At 42.6% G+C, this 21370-nt stretch overlaps 1 protein-coding gene, 1 long non-coding RNA gene and 1 pseudogene across 15 annotated transcripts in view; 1 reads left to right on the plus strand and 2 right to left on the minus strand.

The window, feature by feature from the left end:
• Gm41974 overlaps nt 1–13114 on the plus strand; it is a 45747-nt gene extending 32633 nt beyond the window's left edge. Inside the window, exons 2-3 of one of the 2 annotated variants that reach the window (XR_878611.2) lie at nt 8862–9055; nt 12411–13114. This is a non-coding gene — a long non-coding RNA (predicted gene, 41974). Of the gene's footprint in view, nt 1–8861; nt 9056–9177; nt 10807–12410 lie in introns of those variants that run through there. The other variant, XR_001779487.2, reaches the window with a different exon arrangement.
• The window catches only part of Rgsl1 (regulator of G-protein signaling like 1), a 69413-nt gene that overhangs the window by 40503 nt on the left and 7540 nt on the right, over nt 1–21370 (minus strand). For 5 of the 13 annotated variants that reach the window (XM_006529577.4, XM_006529574.3, NM_001368270.1 and 2 more), the window contains 7 exons: nt 21291–21365; nt 19624–19753; nt 10124–10228; nt 9010–9171; nt 6845–7812; nt 3878–3940; nt 2920–3142 (listed from right to left, as the gene is read on the minus strand). In XM_006529577.4, coding sequence (XP_006529640.1) covers nt 2920–3142; nt 3878–3940; nt 6845–7812; nt 9010–9171; nt 10124–10228; nt 19624–19753; nt 21291–21365 — 1726 coding nt within the window. The other 8 variants (XM_017320546.2, XM_011248001.3, XM_017320549.1 and 5 more) reach the window with 8 other exon arrangements.
• Gm18184 (predicted gene, 18184) lies at nt 16807–18329 on the minus strand (annotated as a pseudogene).

Genomic DNA, 21370 nt, shown 5'->3' on the forward strand with positions numbered 1-21370 from the left:
AAGAAGAAGAAGAAGAAGAAGAAGAAGAAGAAGAAGAAGAAGAAGAAGAAGAAGAAGAAGAAGAAGAAAAGTAACATACTCTGTGTATCCCTGGCTGTCCTGGAACTTGCTCCAAAGATCAGGCTGGCCTTGAACTCACAAAGGTCTGCCTGCTCTGCTTCCTGAGTGCTGGGATTGAAGATGTGCACCACTACCACTTGGCTAGAATATGATGTTATTGAGAATTATTAAAAGAAGAAAAATCATTGAAAAAGAATGAGTGGAACTTCTAAGAGTGAGAGAGGGTCCTCAAGTATGTGGGAGTGTTGGACAGTAAAACCATACCAGGACGCTTGGTAAGGTAGAGCAGGTTGAGACTGAGAGACTTGGTGAGAACACACCTGAGACTTAGGCGACTCCCTGCTCCCTGCTAGATTCCTGGCCTGGAACACGTGCCACACTCTTCACGTAAAGAAAAGTGACCGCTGTGCAGAATAGTGTTCTCCATGCTAATGAGGTACCTAGAAGCCCTGAGGACTTAGCCAATAAGCTTCACTTTCCAGACATCCCTCCCTGTAAAAGGTACTTAATCTCAGGTCCACCCTGAGAAGTGGGAACGGCTAGGAATGCATCCATTTTTCAGCCACGAACAGTCAATAAACAGTTTAGACCCATGGACTATCTCTTTCATCTACCACCACCTTGGGGAATGTGCAGAAGTTATTCGCCTACAGCGCTGCAGCTAAATCTCCTGTAGAAGACCTTTCCGGGCTCCCAGTTTACCTCTGCCAAGCTAAGGACAGTCACCAATAGGATAAGCAGAAGTTTCTCTCCTCTACACACCCTCCCCCGCGCACCCCTCCCCCTCCGCCCCAGGCTAGTGAGACCCGGACTCTGTTCTCTGCTCTTCCTTGACTCTCATCCCTGCCTTGATATCCAAGAATCAGAGAGCCCCCATGGCCCTGGCTTCATTGCTAGCCTGGACCCCTGAACCAGCTCTGGTGTTCCCACATTGCAAACTGTGTGTTTCCACCCCCTGAGCAGTGTCTGCATGCTTCCCTACAGGTCGGCACCCTGTCCAGGGGCAGCGTGGGGGTAAGCACAAACTCCCTGCATTCCACCTCAGTAAGATGTCATGACCAGTGGCGGGGGCAGATGCGGACCCACAGGGAAGGGGTCCTCAAGTGTGGGGGAAACAGTCCAAAGCTTTTGTAGGGCAATAATAGAAACCAAAGGGTGATACACTTTCTATTGAGATTGTTTAGTTCTCTGGGCTATCATGGCTTGAGCCAGTGGAAGGCCCATGTACTCTAAGCATGTACATGCCCCTGCCCCAACCAGGGAGCTAGTTACAAATAGTCTATAGCCTCACATTCAGTTAGGGATGGATGATTGAAGCCTTTCTTATCCATCACTGACTCTGGCTTTCTCAGCTATTGACCTTGACCATCTGCTAGCTCTTGGTCATTTGGTCAAGTCCCATCCCTCTCAAAAGCCCTATACCATCCTGGTATATGATCAGCTAGTTTTGAAATGAACTAAAAAAAAAAAAAAGCCAAAGCCCCAAACAAGGAAGGTCTTAACAAAGCATTTGCTGGGTTTATCAGAAACTTGATGCAAGAGCAATTACTACCTCTGACTTTGCAGGTGTCTGGCTATTGATTATACTGAGACCTCTGGCTTCCTTAGAGGCTATTGATCCTGGCTGTCTACTGAGCATTGGTTACTGGCTAGTGAGTCCAAAGGTTGTTAACATTCTAAGTTCTCTTTGTTCTCACAGCTACCAAGAAGTAGCCACAGCTTTCTTGGTAATCTCTTTGTGTATAGAATGGTCCAGAGCCTCTTCCTGAGATGGGAGCAGATTCCTTAGCGTCTACCCTTATAGCTTAGTCTACTGCAATCAGATCCACTAGCAACAGTGTGTTGGAAGCATGACTGTGTAATAAGCAACAGTGCCTAGCATGGGTCTCTCAATGAGAAAAGGATTCTTGGAAGCTAGCCAGTCCATCTCCCATCACTACCCATTCATCCGTTATCAGATCACTAGCCATCTCAGGCCCATCTGCAAGTGCCTTTGTCTCTCATCCTCAGTGCTTCTGGCTTCATTGTTTTAAGCCTCTTAGTCCCCCTTTTCCCCTTATCATACCATTCATTTCTACTGTAGAGTATGTGCAAAGCTTGTAGCTTTTGATTCGATCCTTTCCCCTTACTGCCTACTGTGGAATGACTCATGCCTCAAAGATACCACCGATAAGTGCAAATCCTGATCACTGGAAGTGGGGTTTCTTTCCTTTGTCTAGAAGCAGCCATATATTAATTCTAGTAACAGGCGGTGAACTGGGGAGTAGCTGCCCAGTCACAGTATGGTGCGGCAATAAGACCATGACAGCCAGGGAAGTGGTATGCTCCGGACAGCAGGAGCAGAAAGCAGCATCTTGCCCCACTGGTGTAGAGTTCTTGGGTTTAGAAGTTTATCTGCTTCTGGAGAGTTCATGTGGAACTTTCCAGATCATGCAGTATGGCCGCATGGTGGGAGTCTGTAAGGAAACCTGAGGGAAAGTTAGAGATAGATGGCTGCTTGGACCTGACTCCAGGGCACATCAGATGCATGGCACGGAGTTTCCAGTGCTAACTGGTGTGATGCTTTGGTAGGCAGAAATTCCAACCTCAGTGCCCCGGCTTCCAGAGCCAGTAGTGATAACAGTTGCCTGGGTTCATATCCTGATGGTCATTTCCAGGGTGACCTTGGAAGGTGACATTGAGCCTTGGTTATTAGTTATTTGGAGCTTTTTTTTAATATGCTTTTTTTGAAGAACAAGTGATGTCACCTTTGCAGTGTACAGTACTGATTCAAAAGAAATAATTGCTGATAAAATAAGTTTGATATTTTCTAGCTCCCTAAATGTCACAATTTAAGGAAAAATAAGTGACTGCCCTTACCTTGTAGGAACACTGGAGTAGTCAGCTCTACTTGGAGAGACCCGCCCTGCCGCAGGTTCTCTGTAGCCACTTTTTGCCACTGCATAGAATCTATTTCTTGCATGCTAGCCAAGGCCTGGCTTAGCACCAGAGATTCCTGAAGTCTTTTGTAAAGGAGGATGTGTTCTTCTTTGCTGATGGTTTCTCTTTTATGCCACCTGGCTTTGGCAAAGCGCGTTTGAGTCTGGTGGGGGGGGGGGAGGAGTTGGGAGTAGGAGGAGAGACAATAAAGGATGCAGGAATCAGCTGGAAGCAAGAGATTTGTGGCAACTCAATCTTCCATGTTATCTTGGTCACACAGACCTTGCCTGATAGTCTTTAGAGCTGTCGTTCCTTTATATGCCATGCCCCACCCTCACAATCCAACTCATTTTCTCTCAGAATTCTACATGAATATAACTTCCTTAGAATTAGATTCTACTCAATGTATTGAGTCTTTTTCCTTGGGAGCTTTATACATTTTTTTTCAATTTTTTATTAGATATTTTCTTCATTTACATTTCAAATGCTATCCTGAAAGTCCCCTATTATACCCTCCTACTTTATCCATTTTTTTAAAAAAATATTGTATTTCTCTCCCTTCCACCTCTGTGTGTTTATAAGTGTGTGTGTGCACATGTGCATGTGTGGGTGCAGAGGCCAGAAGAAGGCATCGGAAACTTTGATGCTGAGTTACACACAGCTATGGGCCATCCAAAGTGAATTAGGGGAACTTGAGCCCTCTGGAAGTATAGCAAGCACTCTAAATCTCTGAGCCAATCCTTCAGCCCTTTAGGTTTATAGTTTTGAGAGCACCAAGGATTGTGTCCAGCTCCTGCTGTCTCCAGGAAGAAGTCTTAATTTCATTTACTCTAAGCCTCTAAAGCAGAAGTATTTCCCCTTTCCTCCTGAATCCTCCACAACTCAAAGCCCCTCCTACTGTGAAAATGAGAAACCAGTAGTCCTCTTCCATCAGGAATTCATCATACCAGGGGCTGAGCACCTGAAGTCCAAGCACAGAGGGAACATTATAAGATGGGGCCCTCAGCTGGCTGCTTCCTTTCAGTTTATGACCATCCCACACAGTAGGGCAGACTGCAGAGGCTTTTCACAGTGGGAGAGCTAGTGAGGTGGCAAACATCAGCCACAGCATCCAGTAGGCAGTCCTTCTTTAAAAAAAACAAAACAAAACAAAACAAAACATAGTAGCTTTCATAGCCCCTCTATAAGCATCAGAAAATGGAAATATATTGTGTTGAAAGGGCAAAGTAACTCAGAGCGCTTGTGTCTTCCCAAAGCTGTGTCTTCGATTCTCAAAATGGCTTTAAAACCCAAGCGATTCTGCTCTCACACCTCACATTGGAGATCTCTCCTGATTTTAAGTGTTTGTCACACATTAGGGCAAGCCAAACCTAAGCTGAATTTGTTTACCCACATTCTTTCTTTACTTGACAAATATTTCCTATGTGCCTCCCATGTGCCAGGCATTGTATAAATGGCTGGCCCCAGACTTGTTCCAAGGAGTTCAGCCCCCAGTAGGGTGAGCGGCAGTTGCTACATGTGGTATATGTGCATTAGACATGAAGACAGAGTTCTCTGGGAAGAGAAAAGGAAACTGTTGTGTCTGATTGAGTCAGGGAAACCCAAGAGGAATTTCTAAAGACAAGAAAATGTAGCTCTCTTGCTTTCTTGCTTTTGCTCTGTTCTCTCCTCCTTCTCCCCTCCCCATTCCCCTACCCCATCTCTCTCCACGTGCTCATGGCTGTCCTCTACTTTCTCTTTCTTCGCTCCTCCTCCTCTCCTCCTCCTCTCCTCTTCCTCCTCTCCTCCTCCCCTCCTCCTCCCCTCCCCTCTCTTCTTTCTCTCCTCTCTTCTCCTCTCCTCTCCTCTCTCCTCTCTCCTCTCTCCTCTCCCCTCTCCCCTCTCCCCTCTCCCCTCTCCCCTCTCCCCTCTCCTCTTTCTTCTCTCTCTCTCCTCTCCCCTCCCCTCTCCTCTTCTCTTTCTCTCTCTCTCTTTCTGCTTTTCTCTGCCTCCACTACTCTCTCAACTCCCCTCCCCATGCCCTGAATAAACTATTCTATACTAAAAAGAAAAAAGTGAAAAGAAAAGAAAAGAAAAGAAAAGAAAAGGAAAGAAAAGAAAAGAAAAGAAAAGAAAAGAAAAGGTAAACTCAAGTTTGCACCTTCCAGGGTAAGTAGGAGTTTGCCAGAGGAAAGCTGAGAAGAAGGCATTTCAGGCAGTAGGAGGTGTTTAGGCAAAGGCATGGAGGGGAGAAAGGTGAGGATGATCAGTAATTTCTCAAATATTTCTCTTCTAAAGAAGACTCGGGGAGATGGAGACATGGCAAAAGATGGTTAGCACTCTCTAAGAGGGGGTTCAATGACTGGCTCAGTGATGTGGGCATTATTTTACAATGAGGTGTCAATGGGGTTTTGAAAATGGTCTGGTGAACTCTATAAAGGAGTGTGGTGGTTTGAATACCCTTGTCCCAGGGAGTGGCACTATTAGGAGGTGTGGCCTTGTTAGAGGAAGTGTGTCACTGTAGGGGTGGGCTTTGAAAGACAGTCCTCCTAGCTGCCTGAGAGCTAGTTTTCTCCTGGCTGCAGTCAGATCAAGATGTAGAACTCTTAGATCCTCCAGCACCATGCTTGCCTGGATGCTGCCATACTTCCTGCCATGATGATAATGAACTGAATCTCTGAACCTATAAGCCAGCCCCAATTAAATGTTGTCCTTTATAAGAATTGCCTTGGTCATGGTGTCTCTTCAAAGCAATTGAAACTCTAACTAAGACAAGAAGGATATGGAAATGGTTCAGTGGTTACAGAGCTTGCTGCTGCAATCAAGAGGACCAGCATCTGGATCTCAAAGGCCCACACAAATGCCAGGAACGTGTGGCAGGCGACCTGTAATTTCAGCCTTGGAATATGGAGACAGGGAACAATGAAGCAGCTGGCTATCAGGAGTAGCTCTGTTTGTGAGCTCTGGGTCTGGTCAAAGAATAAGTTCTGGAAGTAGGATCCTCTGGGCTAACCGTAAGTGAATAAAGTTCCCCAAAGCAAGCAGGCAGCATGGTACATTCGTTGTCTCTTGCTCTTGACTGTGGATGTGAGGCTTTGAGTCCCTGCTTTGACTTTCCTGAAATAAAGAACTGCAACCTAAAACTGTAAGCCAAATAAACATTGCCCTCCTATGCTGACTTCTGTCTAGGTATTTTATTACAGCAACAGAAATGTCACGGTTTGAATATGCTTGGCCCAGGGAATTGTACTATTTGGAGGTGTGGCCTTGTTGGAGTAGGTGTGACACCATGGATGTGGGCTTTAACACCCTCATTCTAGCTGCCCGGAAGCCAGTCTTCCATTATCAGCCTTCAGATGAAGATGTAGAACTCTCAGCTCTGCCTGCACCATGCCTGCCTGGATGCTGCCATGCTCCCACTTTGATGATAATGGACGGAACCTCTGAACCTGTAAGCCAGCATCAATTAAATATTGTCCTTATAATGTTGCCTTGGTCATGGTGTCTGTTCACAGCATTAAAACCCCTAAGACAAGAAATGAACTTAGAATGAGAGAACTCTGCTTCCCAATGTCTAGTGCAAAGTTCTTAAGACTTCCTTCAGTAAGATAGCCTGAGTTTTGTGGTTTGGGAAGGCTGCACGTGAGAAAGGAGTGATACAGAATGGGAGGTGGATATTGACCACACATCTATTCATTCTACCTTGGAGTTTGATTGTTTCAAGAAATCACAAAGCATTTTACCTGAGAGTGCTAATCAGGTCCTCAGTGTATGAAGGTTTGTGTGGTAAGGGCCTTTAACAAAGTGAGTGCAGCTGATAAGATGCCATTTTTTGACTGGTCTTGACCTAATTTGCCAGATGCTAACTCATTGAGACATGGCCTACCTTGCAGATCTCCCTCTGGGCTTTGGGAATCCAGGGGTTCACCTCCCCAGATGGCAGAAGCTTCTTCAGGCCCTGAAGGGTCTGAGGTTTGAGTGGTAAGGGTGGCCCGATCTGTTCGTTCAGGTAGAGCTCACAGATTCGATTACCAAGCATGTGACGAAAGAGTGCATTCCCATTCTGTCTATTATTCATGAGAACACTGATGAAATGCTGTAGGTCCTGCCAAAGGTCCAGGAGTTGGACCTCCACCTTCAGATTCATCTTCTTCAGGTGAAACCGGAAGGGACTCCCTGCACAGGCATCAGCACACAGGGCCCAATGAGTGTACCCAAAGGAGAGGCTTCGCTTGAGAGACTTCTTGACAACCAGCGGGGCAGCATGGTTAATAATGGGAGTGGAAGATCTCAGGTGATTAGTGAACGCTGTCTCAAGGAAGCCCTCCATGTGGAGTTGGATTTTGGATTTCTTCTTCACAATGGGTTTCTTGGCGTTCTGCAAGTCCTTGCACAGGGAATGGATTATTGTCTCCTTTGAAGAATCTTCTCCCAGGGAAGTCTTTTGTAAAACTACCCTTTCTGGAAGACTCAGTTCTTCTTGGGGCTTAGTGGGAACTTCTGGTTTAGCGTCTGTTTCCAGAGGCCATAAGATAGGATTATTCAAATGCCATATCTTTTTCTTGGCCTTCTTGCTTGAGTACTTCTTTTGGGAGTGGCGGGATTTCTTGATGCTCATATTTAGAGGGAGCCCTCCTGCATGTGCACAGCAAACACTGTACAGGCGAGTCTCATATTCCTGCATCAGACCATGGCATGCTTCCTCGTTGGCCATTGTCATCTTGGCATGGGTGTAAAAGTTGGGAAGCCAGTAGCTCTGGATTTTGAACAAAGCCACTTTCTGCATGTGGCTGAGGATCTCCCTTCTGGTGGTAGACTGGTTGGGATGCCAGATGGAGAGGTTCAAGAGGGACTCTGAAAGAATAGAGAGAGATAAAGGGTGAGGATGTAGTAGTGAAGGCCATGGTGAGATGGGGTTGGGAGGTTTTCTGAATGTCTTTGTGTAGAGCATGTTGCTACTTCTGGGTGAAATCCTGGGGATAGGAGCAAAGGGAACACAGTGGCAGGTCTTTGATGTCTACTTAGTACACAGTAGCTGCTTTTCTCTCATTACTGTTTTCTTCCCTCATAGAGACAACACATTCTGTGGGATAACTTGAACACATTTTAGAATGTATTGTAAACAAAAAGCAAAAGATACAAGAAAATGTGATAAAAACGAGACTATACACAAGTGAATGGGACTCATGAGTCTAAACAATTACCGAAGCATTTGTAATGGATAATTCCAAGGAGTCAAATCCTTCAAATAAAAGCCAACCATTGCTAGCTCTGGATTTAATCTCATCAATTTTTTTAAAGGGTCTCATATAACCTGGGCTACTCTTACTATGTAGCCAAGATGCCCTTAAATTCCTAAACCTCGTGACTCTATCTCCCAAGTGCTGAGATTACAGGCACATGCACCCACACCCAGATGATGTCATCAATTCCTAATTATTGTTAGGAATGAGAAGAATAGCTTAAACCTCATATCTTCTGGAACACAGTGGTATTGGGTTCAAAGTGCCTCTTCACTTTTCAATCACACTAACAAGAACGAACCCAGTAGTGTAGAGAAAGAATTTAGACACTGTCTCAGATAGATAGACCAAACTATTTTAAGCTCTGTGAAACCACAAATAATTTCTGTGGAACTCTTTCAAAATTAAGACATTCTTTGCATGCAAAGGTCACAAGTATGGCCTTTGGCCCATCAACTGTTTGCTCCAGAGACTCTCATTTAACATAAAAACACAACAAAGCTATGAATAATACTCAGAAGATATGGTAATTCCCCTGCTATCTCATCCCACTTCTTATTCTCCCTTCCAGCCAACCTGTACAGGCCAACCATCTCCCGGGAAAACATAAGCACCATCCTAAACATGGCTGGTGTCCTTCAATCTTTCTCTGTTTTATAGGTGATGATTTCCACTAGCAACTCTGACAGCATGCTGATGGAGAAGGTAACAGTGTGGAAAGCAAAGGATGGGCGTTACCAGCTACCGGCTGGAGTTGTTGGTCACATCCCACAAGAATTCCATCTCACACATGCTCTACAGTTCTTACTGATGTCCATGTTGCAGAGAGTCACCACTCTGGAGCCTTCCTGCAGGTGGGTGGCCTTGAGCACGAGCAGGAGGGAGAGGTAGTAGTCTTTCAAATACTTGTCTGTCTCATCTATGCTCAGAATCTTCTCAGCAAGGATCCAGAAATCCAGCAATTCTTCACCTACAGGTCAGACAGGAGAGATGGAGAGCTGCACACTCGTCTCGCCCCTTTGGATGATATCTTGATGCAGCTGCTCCTCCCAAGATGTGCTTTGCTGCACCAAAAACCATCGCTAGCCAACTTCCAGTTAAGATTGCATCTCCAGAAAGTCCCCAGTGTGTGAGGGTGGGAAGCATAGGGAGCGGGGACTTAATGGGGAAAGGGTCCTTTATGTCTTTCTTTGCTTTTGCTTTAAAAAAAATAAAGTTGCTTTAGGGAAAATTATGACAGTATAAATAATGGGGTATTGTGTATTGCCAAATAAAAGAAGGAGGGGGGGAAAAGAATATTTCCTAGATCATGAGTTCTGACCAGCCTGCAGATGGGCTACGGCCCAAAGGTGCCAAGACCACGTTCCCTATTTAATAACTCTGCCCATCCAAATAGTAAACTGAAAGATGTAGTCTGTCTAATTTTCCTTTACTGCTCCCCAAGAGGCCCTGGGGTTCATACTTAAAACTAGGACCTGTCCCTGGACAAAACCTAATGTGTTGGGCTGGAGTGTCATCCTGGGCCAGCTGCTAGCCTTCCGGCACCCCGATGACGTGACCAGAAGCAATATATCAGGAAGTAGTGTATCTCGCTCTCCCCATAGGCTCTATGTCTGCCTCCTACCATAGAGGAAGCTTTAAGAATCAGGAACTTATGGTGCATCTTCGCACTCCATCTGACTAGCACAGTGGCTGGCACTTAGAGATGCTTAGCAAGTGCTGTCCTATAAATGAATGGAAGGGACTTGGATTGCTTTTGCTGTAACTAGTCTCATGGATCCTAGTTTCCCAAGGCTTTCACCCAAACTGCACCATGAAATATAGCCTAGATTTTCCAGACACACATTAACTGCCATCTGGGATTTAGATACCTTTAAAATATTGAGAGCTTTCAGATTTGGGGAACAATTTCAGAGACTCACCTGCACTGCCCTTGAGGTAGGAGCAGAACCGCCACATCCCCCTCACCCCAGCGATACATTTCTGCAGAAGCCACTGGTCCGCCATGTTCCATCTCATCATCTTGGCTGCCAGGAAAAGTACACAAGAGAGAGGGTGTAAATTCTTCCCTTGCCCTTCTCTTAGCCTTGCACACAACCAGAGCCCCATTCATTCAAGGTCAGTCAGTCAGGTGAATGGGTGGTGGGGAGGACTGACTGTGATGGTTTTCAAACTAGTCACTGGACCATCTGGTGATATGTCAGGGGCATATGCAAGAGCTACATACATGCATATAATCTGCAGCTCAAAAATACCCCCTCCCTACTATAGTCCCCACCTGACAATGACATTGTCCTTAATATCCATTTGAATCTCTTTCCTATTTCTATCCCCACCCCCCTCTTTCTCTCTCTCCCTCTCTCCCTCTCTGTGTAAAATGTAATTGATGTGGTATCTGTGGTACCTGCGTATATAGCAGGGTGCTGGGTACAGTATTTGGCGCCACAGATGCCCCTGAATGTAGCTTTCTTTGGCTAGTGAGTCAAAAGTTTCCAATTCAACCCTAAATAAAAATTTTGTTCTTTCATTCAACAAATATTGATCACATGACTACTAAATGCCAAACCCTATTCCAGATGGTTGGGATATCAAACAAAAATTCCTGCCCCGGAGGAGTTTAGATTCCCATGAAAGGGTGCACTATAAATATATATGATGAGTACATTATTTAGTAAGAACAAAGATAGTAAGAACTGCTAAAATGTGGTAGAGCAGAGCAAAGCATGCTGGGAATTCTAGGTGAGTGGGATGGACAGGATTCCATTAGAATAGCCTTTGCTGGAGATGATATTTCCATGAGCTTTTGAGAAGGTTGGTGGGGAGAGATCTGTGGCTATCTTGGGGAGAGTGCTCCAGGCTGAGGAACAGCTAATGCAGTGGGAAGATATCCAGCTGGATGAGCTGCAGGCAGTCAGTGAGGCTGGGATAGAGTGACCAAGTACTGGGAGAAGAGATGCAGTCCAAGATGAAAAGGGAGACTGGTCTGTAAGCTGCTAACAGGTACAAGGGTACTGGGTTTGCACAGAGACAAGAACTGTTGGTGTATAGCATGAGGTATTATATGTAGGAAGGGGTTGGAGGGAAACAGGCATTAAGCAGATATGTGCCTGTTCTGAATTACATTTCATTTTGATTGTATTATGATACATGTAACAAAAATGACTATTTTAACTATAAGAGAGTACATTCTGTCACATTAAATACATTTGTAATGTGCGACTAAAACCACCGCTCATCTTAAATGTTTTTTCTTCTTGTAAAAATCAAAACTATAACCATTAAATAATAACTCCTCATTTCTAGGTCCCTCCAGCTCCTGGCAGTTAGTAACACACTTCTGTCATTGAGATCTTTGACTCTTAACTCTTCGTATAAATGGAGTATCTAGCATTTTTTCTTATCTAATTACTTATTTAATCTCTTATTTAATCTCTTTGATCTCTTCCTCATTTGGTAGCATATATTATATATTATGGATCTTAATCCTCTATCAAACAATACAGCTTTCAAATATTTTCTTCTGGTATATGCTGTTCCTTTATGTCTCTGTTGATGATGTCTTTTGAAGTTTAAATTTTAAGATTTTTTTTTAATGAAGTCAAATTTTCTGTTGTTAACTCTGCCACTGCTGCCATAGCCAAAAAATCACCAACACCTGGTTTTATAGTTTTAGATATATTTAGGTCTTTGATTTTTTTTTTTGTTAGTTCTTATCTACCATGCTGTATAGAGGTCCAGCTTCCTTCTTATGCATGAAGACTTTCATTTGTTCCAGTCTCTTATTTGCTCCCTGTGGTGGTTTGAATATGCTTGCCCCAGGGAGTTGTGGCCTTGTTGGAGGAAGTGTGTCATTGTGGGGTTGGGTTTTGAGACTGTCCTCCTAGCTGCCAGGAAATAGTCTGCTCCTTTGGATGAAGACAAAGGAACTCTCAGCTTCTCCAGCACCATGCCTGCCTGGATGCTGCCATGCTTCCTATGATGATACTGAACTGTGTAAGCCAGTCCCAGTTAAATGTTGTCCTTTATAAGAGATGCTTTGGTCATGATGTCTCTTCACAGTAGTAAACCCTGTGTGTGTGTGTGTGTGTGTGTGTGTGTGTGTGTGTGTGTGTGTGTGTGTGTGTGTGTGTGTGTGTGTGCATGTGAAGGCCAGAGGACAACCTTCAATGCCATTCATCAGGTGTCATCTACCTTTCCTTTTTGAGACAGGATCTACTGCTGGACTGGAACTTGCCTAGTAGGACAGACTGACTGAGCAGAATCCCCTAGAGATCTCCTTGCCTTCACCTCCCCAGCGAGCTAGGATTGCAAGCACGTGCCACTGTGCCCAGCTGGTTTCTGTGATTTCTGTGATGAAACTCAGGCCCTCCCACTTGTGAGGCAAGCAAGCATCTTACCGATTAAGTCATTCTCCCAGCATTCAGCATTGCCTACTGGGAAAGCGTTCTTTCACCACACAGGATAATCCTGGCACTCTTCTCAAAAGTCATTTGACTGTGTACTTGCAGTTTATCTCTGGGCTTTATATTGTTTTTCAAATGTCCTAAGATCTGTCATTATGCCAGTGCTGTGCTGTTTTGATTGCTATAGAATTGTACTAAGTTTTTACATTAGGATATGTGAGACCTCCATGTTTTTTCTCCAATTTCAAAATTGCTATAGCTATTGAGGATCCATTGAGATACCATATGAATTTTAGGACTGACTCCCCTATTTCTGTGACTGGAATTTCAGGAGTCTGTGTTTTTTAAGGAGTACTGATGTCTTAGCAATACTGTTTTCCAGACTATGAACATGGGAGGTGTTATTTATGTCTTAATTTGTTTCTTTAATGTTTTCTAATTCTAATTGTGCAAGTGCTCCACCTCTTTGGCTAACTTAATTCCTAATGCTCACAGTCAGCTATTGGATGGGACACAGAGCCCCCAATGGAGGAGCTAGAGAAAGTACCCAAGGAGCTGAAGGGGTCTGCAACCCTATAGGTGGAACAACAATATGAACTACCCAGTATCCCCAGAGCTCATGTCTCTAGCTGCATATGTATCAGAAGATGACCTAGTCAGCCATCATTGGGAAGAGAGGCTCATTGGTCTTGCAAACTTTTTTTTTCTTTCCCCTCAGTACAGGGGAACGCCAGGGCCAAGAAGTGGGAGTGGGTGGGTAGGGGAGTGGGGGGGAGGGTATGGGGGACTTTTGGGATAGCATTTGAAATGTAAATGAAGAAATGAAATGTAAATGTAAATGAAGAAAATACCTAATAAAAATGAATTTATCAAAAAAGGTTAATTCCTAAATGTTTAACATTTATTATTTTTAATATTCTTATAATGTGATTGCTTCTGTCACCTTTTTCATTTTTTATGGTGAGTATATATAAATGCAACTTATGTTTTGTGGCTTTACATCCTAGTACTTTACAGAATTCATTTCTTTGTTCTAACAGGGAATTTTGTGTAACATTAGGGTACTTTTGCCTTATATAAGATATCATATCATGTGACCAGTGATAATTTTAGCTTTTGCTTTCTACTATCAACATAGTGGAGCATGTGTCCTTATTACCAGTTGGAACATCTTCTGGGTATATGCCCAGGAGAGGTATTGCTGGATCTTTCAGTAGTACTATGTCCAATTTTCTGAGGAACCACTAGACTGATTTCCAGAGTGGTTGTACAAGCTGGCAATCCCACCAGCAATGGAGGAGTGTTCCTCTTTCTCCACATCCTCACCAGCATCTGCTCTCACCTGAATTTTTGATCTTAGCCATTCTGACTGGTGTGAGATGGAATCTCAGGGTTGTTTTGATTTGCATTTCCCTGATGATTAAGGATATTGAACATTTTTTCAGGTGCTTCTCAGCCCTTCAGTATTCCTCAGTTGAGAATTCTTTGTTTAGCTCTGTACCCCATTTTTAATGGGGTTATTTGAATTTCTGGTGTCCAGTTTCTTGAGCTCTTTGTATATACTGGATATTAGTCCCCTATCAGATTTAGGATTGGTAAAAATTCTTTCCCAATCTGTTGGTGGCCTTTTTGTCTTATTGACAGTATCTTTTGCCTTACAGAAGCTTTGCAATTTTATGAGGTCCCATTTGTCGATTCTTGATCTTACAGCACAAGCCATTGCTGTTCTGTTCAGGAATTTCCCCCCTGTGCCCATATCTTCGAGGCTTTTACTATCTTCTATTTTTCTAAAACCAAAATTGTCTGAGGGTTTTATTGCTGTGAAGAGACACCATGAACCATGGACTCTCTTATAACGGCTAACATTTAATTGGGGCTGGCTTACAGGTTCAGAGGTTCAGTCCATTGTCATCATGGTGGATGCAGACATGGTGCTAGACAAGGAGCTGAGAGTTCTACATCGGATAGGCATGAAGCAGGAAATCAATGAAATGCACTTCCTTCAACAAGGCCACACCTTCTAATAGTGCCACTCCCTATGTGCTTATGGGGGTCTTTTTCTTTCAAACTACTACTACAATTTTTTTTCTATTCTTTATTTCTTAATTGCTCTGCTAAAGACTTCTATGCTGAATAGGAATGATAGGAGTGAGGAATCTTTCATGCTGCTATTGAACCATCCTTTCCTTCTATGATTAATTTCTCTTTGCTCACAGTGCATAATCCTTCTACTACGCTGCTAAATTTAGGTGGCTAATATCTTATTGCAGATTTTTGTGTAAATATTGATAAAGGTCATTGGGCTTTTTTTTTCTAACAGCTTTGTCTGCCTTCGGTATCAGGTAATGCTCTCCTCATAGAATGAATTTTGCAGTAATCCTGTTGTTAAATACTTGGAAAAGTTTAGGAAGGAAGACTACTTCCTTGAGTGTTTCATAGCCTCTGAGATCAGGTGCATTTGGGGTGGTATGGGCTTAGATGGTCTGCTTCTATAGATTTTTGCTTCAAATATTTAGATGGTCTCCAAGAGAAAAGTAAAAATTTGTAGTTATTATACCTTCTTGATATTTTGGCCTTTGTTTGTGTTGATATAGAATGTCTTTGTGTGTCTCTTCTTTTTTATTTAAATTCTCTTTTGTAGGAATTTATTGTAGCCACTCCCACTCTCTTTTAGTTACTATTTGTATGTAGTATTTTTCTATACATTCACTTTTCTTTCTCTAAAAATCTTGTAAACTTGATGTAATGTGTGAACATATGTGAACTGACTGGTTTTGTGTCAACCTAACAGAAGCTGGAGGAAGGAGCCTCAGTTGAGATGTCTCCATGAGATCCAGCTAGCTCTAAGGCATTATCTCAATTAATGATCAATGGAGAAGGGTCCAGCATATTGTGGGTTGTGCCTTCCCTAGGCTGGTGGTCTTGAAAAAGCAGGCCGAGCAACCCATGGGGAACAAGCCTTTAAGCAGCATCCCTCCATGGTCTCTGCATCAACTCCTGCCTCCAGATTCCTGCCCTATATGAGTTCCTGTCTTGACTTCCCTGAGTGATGAACAGCAATGTGGAAGTGTAAGCTGAATAAACCCTTGCCTCCCTAACTTGCATTTTGGTCATGGTGTTTCATTGCAGCAATAGAAATCTCAACTAAGAGAATATGTGAATTCATACAGTATATGAAACAGTTAGCAAACTCTCTCTCTCTCTTTTTTTTTTTTTTTTTTGAGACAGGGTTTCTCTGTGTAGCCCTGCCTGTCCTGGAACTCACTATGTAGACCAGGCTGGCTTTGAACTCAGAAATCCGCCTGCCTCTGCCTCCCAAGTGCTAGATTAAAGGCATGTGCCACCATGCCCGGTGTTAGCAAAATCTTAAGTATGACTATATCTATACCTATAATACACACACACACACACACACACACATATATATGTTATCTATAAGAATATGCTATGAAGAGACTATGATCCAATAGTAGAAAATGATAAAGCTAACTATAATATCATTTGATCTATAGAGACAAAGAATATGTATATATATGGTGTCTATCACAAGACCCAGTCAAATACCCTTTAACCACAAGTACTTATAAGCTGCATAAAATAAAGTCTCTCAGCGTGTTTGACATTTCAATTCCAATTGTGGAACTGCCTGACCTCAATATTTATTTTCATGGATGAAATCAGACTGCACAGTCCAGAGATGTACCTTACAAATGAGTGAATAACATATTAATAGTTGTTATAACATTATTGCAAGATGTATTATTTTTAGATTCTACACAAATTATTTTGCATAATATGTTCTCTGTATTGCTATTCCACTACAGAAGGATTTTCTCCAAATCCATGAAGTTAGAACCACGGACATGCTTCCTTCTCACATTTACACAGTTCTGACTCGGTGTATATATGAGCTTATGTATATATATATATATATATATATATATATATATATGTATATATATGTATATATATGTATATATATGTATATGTATATGTGAGCCTAAAGACAGCTACATCTCAATCTCTTACCATAGTGTCCTCTTTCCTATTTGTCTTAGAACTGAGTTGACTAGATGCTCTACTAATGAGTTTCCTTCATTATGCATCATCATGCTTGCTATAAATATGTTGTGATCACGGGTCCAACTTACATTGTATATTTAGACATTCCCTCCGTTATGACTTTTTACATATTTTCAAAGGGAACCAGGAGAAGAGAAGGCTTTCACATACTATTTACATCCATATGGTTTATGTCCGATACACTGCATTCATGTGTTCACAGTTCACCCAAAGGACAGAGGCTTTCCAACAAGTCTTCCACCCTAAGGTTTTTCTCCACTATGAAACCTTTCATGGACTTGAAGAGGAACAATGATAGTGAAGGCTTTCCCACATTACTTAACACTCAGAGTTTCCCAACACTAAGTCACTATGGCACTGCAGAAAATTGGAAACGATGAATGTTTTCCTACATTGTTTTTATATAAGGCTTTTCGCCATTGTGAATCTTTTTGTGGCATCTAAGGGAACTGTGATAAATGAAGGCTCTCTCCTCTATGAATATTTCCATGGTATCAAAAGGAACTGCAATTTGTGACCATAATGTTTACACACATGGGGTATTTGAATTCAGTGTGAATCCTTCTGTGGCACTATCCTAGTCACTGTTCTATTGCTGTGAGAAGACACCATCCCAAGACAACTCTTATAAAAGAAAGCATTTAATTGGGAGCTTGCTTACAGTTTAATAACCATTGTCATGAAGGGAAGCATTGGTGGCACAAAGCAGGCGCTGGAGCAGTTGTCAAGAGCCTGTTGTGGGCTTACACTCAGTGACACAGCTCCTCCAACAAGGCCACATCCACTCCACACCTCCTGATCCTTCCAAACTGTTCAACTGGGGATCAAGCATGGGAATACTTGGGCCTATGGAGGCTAATCTCATTCAAACCACCACAGGTATGGATGGAAGATTGAGTGTGCTTGCCAAAGGCTTTGCCACATTGTTTACAAATGCAGGGGCTTCCTCTATTGTGGATGTTTTGATAGCAGTGAAGTAAATAGGAATCAGGGAAGGCTTTGCCACATCGCTTGTGTTCATAGGTTTTCTCTTTGCTATGGCCTTTTTCTTGGTGTCAGAAGGAAGTGGAACAAGTGAAACTGCTTCCTTACATTGCTCGCACTCACAGGATTTCTCTCCGATGAGTCATACAAAGTACCAAAGGGGAAAAGGATTAGTGAAGGCTTTCTCACATTTCTTACATAGGTAAAGTTTTTTTTTTTTCTCACTGCGACTTCTTATAGGACTGAAAAGTGAAAGTGATCCTGCACAGGCAAAGACAACACACACACACACACACACACACACATATGTGTATATGCTATATACACACACACACATATATACATACATATGTGTGTATGTATATGTGTGAGTGTGTATGTTATATACACACATATATAATATGTATGTATATATATTATATGTGTATGTGTGTGAGTATGTCTGTGTGTGTTCCTACTCTGTTGTATGTTGCATAGCTCATGCACAGAAGGTTTCTCCCTAGTATGATTCCTTCGATGACTTTGAACACAACTCTGTATCTTGAAGGGGCTTCCACATTGTTTGCATCTAGTTTGTTTTTTATTTTCCTCCAGTATGTCTCTTCACATACTTCAGGAATTTCTGTGGAGAAATGAGGACATTTCCACATTCCTTACATGGCTAGCTCCTCTTCATGTTCAGGGCACTCATCTGGTTTGTGTCTACTCTCAACTGTGATGTGAGCCCTTAGGAACAAATGCACACTGAGCACATCTCCACGTGCCTTCCTTGTCCATGGTTTTACTCCATAAGGAGTTTTTTCTTTTTATATTCCTGAGAGGGTCTAGAACACACCTGAATTTTTCTCCTCATTGACTATATTGTGCTCACAATCTCTTCTCCATTTGATGTCTTAATTTCTCTTGAATTATTGCAGTCACCTTTGGTATTCTGGTCTTCCTGTAATTTTTTTTCAATAACATCCAGAATTCTAAAGACTTCCTGTATCACATCCCAGTGGGGCTCCTTTTGAGAATTATCCAGGAAAGTTCATTCCTCCAGGGTAACATTCAGCTCATCATCACATCTTGAAGTTCACAGACACCATTTCTGCTTCCAGGTCCAGAGTTGTCCTCACAACTGCTCCTAGGATCAGTATCCAAGAAACAGTAAAAAGCTAGCTGCCTGGAGCCTCTCTCAATACTCAGGATCGTGTCATAAACATGGCAGCACTAGAAAGGCTCCACCTATTCACCTTCAATCATGTGTACCTTTCACTCATGTGCATCTGAAAGGATTATCATTATTATCAATTAAAGTTATGTTTTGACAACTTCATACACGTATAGGCTGCACACTGATCACTCTCACCTCCATCTGCTTTTACTTCCCTCTCACCCCTGCCTGCCCCTTCCTTCTCTGTAGATCTCTTTCTTGAGTTTCTACTTGTTCTGTCTTGTTTGAACCAGGGCCATCTCTGTAACCACAAATTTAGAGCTATCCATTGAAGCCTGGTGAATTTAGCAGTGGGCACACAAATAAAGACAATCTCCCCTGTTCCCATAACCTTGAAATATTTAATAGTTTAGTAGCAAGGGGTAAGACCTCACAAGCCCTTCTTCCATCCATAATTGATTATTGATGGGGTCAGTATTGTACAGGTCTAGAGCAAGTAGCCAAGGCTGTTGAGTCCATAATGGTAGAAGTTGTGCCTATCCTCCAGTTTTTACTTTCTTCCCTAAAAGGATTATTTTTTTAAAATAAATTTTTATAATTTTCGATTATGTCTGTGCATGTATCTGTGTGGGGGTATATGCACATGAAGGCAGATCCCTACGGAGGCCAATGATGTCACCTCTTATACAACAGCTGTTGAGCTGTATCTGAATCATATCATAAAACTGATAAGCACCGAGTCATTACACAGTATGGCTTCCCATCGTTCTTCACGTACTCTCACATCTGCGCTCACCTCCTTCCGGGGACTTAAGGAAACTGACGAGCTCCTGGCTGAGGATGTAGTAGAAGCACAAGTTTGTTTTGCAGAAGAACGGTAACCGGTATTTTTCCAACCAAGTCAATAATCCTTTGTACTTGGCAATCTAGAGTTCACACAAAAATAACAGAAAGATAAATGGAACTGAACCCTTAAGAAATGCAGCCCAGGAAGGGACATCAAAGTGGGCTCTATTTGCATATCTGGCTGGATGAAGAAGTATACTGATTAAAAGTTGTGCCTGACGGGGAGTGGAGACTTGAGCTCAAAGACGTCCTCAAAGACGAAATTTGTTCAGTTTGAAATGGAACACACACACACACACACACACACACACACACACACACAAAACACAACTAAACTAAATAACCAACGTGTCCTCAGAAAGTTTTCCTTATTTCTAAGTGAATTTGTTTAAGAAAACAGCTGTTTTGTTTGTTTGTTTGTTTGTTTTACCAAGAAGAAGAGAAGGAGGAAAAAAGATGAAGAGAAGAAGAAAAGAAAGAAGAGGAAGAGGAAGAGGCAGCAGCAGCAGCAGAAGCAGAACTCTTGCTTGGTGACATCAGGTCCAACTCTACTAACTTGCTTCTTTTTCAAAATAATTTCTCCTAAGACCCCAGCCCATGTCAACTGTACATGTAAAAACCACACTTGGAAGCCGAGTGAAACGCTGCACACTGCGAATGTCAGCACCTAGCAGGAGAATTACGAGTTCTAGCCCAGCCTGAGTTACATAGCAAGTTCCTCTTTCAACTATGACAAATCCATATAGAAAAAAACATACACATACCACCATTTAGAGGAAGAGGAGATCCTGAGAGATAATCCACCAGAGAGGGGGAAAAAGTGAAGCTTGAGCTATAGTAGAAAAGCCAAATTTAATAATTGAAGTATGATGCTGTAGTAATATCTTTTATATATAAATCTGGGGTGGGTATATGTGTGTGTCTTTCATTCCAGAATGTAAACCATTAAGGCAGGTAGTGAAACCTGAAACTGCCCACTGTTGAGATTTATTTAATTAATTATTTCAACAAGATGGCTTCTCTTAGGCCTCTAAAACTCAGAGAGAAACAAACTCTTGCTGGGAACTAGGGTCAGTGGGATCTCTCCAGTAACTCATACCACTAGCATAGCACAGAAAGCCACCGGCAGATCTAATGTCTATGTAATGGAAAAGGAACAAAGAAAAGAATAATTTATAAGGAAAAGGAAAAGAAATAAGGGGTCAAAGGTAAGAGGAAGTCATGCTTTGAGAAGAGAGGCATCTAGCTTGAGTCTGCAGCTGTAGTACAGATCTGATCTTAGCGTTGGCCCCAGCTTATTGCCAACCAATTCTTAGATTCTTTCTTGCTTAGGTGTGTGATCTGAGACTTCTCAGCAGAGTGGTCCAAGCATCTACTACCCAACAACTATAATAGACTTGAGAAGTTTCCTAACTGCTCACCTGATTGTAAAGGAAGAATTCAGCAGCAATTGCTTGCCTGGGGGTGGGTAAGACTGTGGACCCCTTCTACCCTTTCTTACACTTTCTTCCATGTCTACCCTCCAGTCGTCTTCTTCCTCTCCGTCTCTAAAGTCTTCAGATAAATTCCCCTCATCTTTTCTTCTTCCCCGAGCCCTTTGCTGTTTAAGAATCTTACCAAGTCATAAGGTACTTCTGGCCACAAGCTCCATTGTGATTTCTCAACATTATAAAATGGTGTTTGACCAAAAACCTGTA

This window comes from Mus musculus, chromosome 1, assembly GCF_000001635.26.
Source record: "Mus musculus strain C57BL/6J chromosome 1, GRCm38.p6 C57BL/6J".
NCBI lineage: Eukaryota > Metazoa > Chordata > Mammalia > Rodentia > Muridae > Mus > Mus musculus.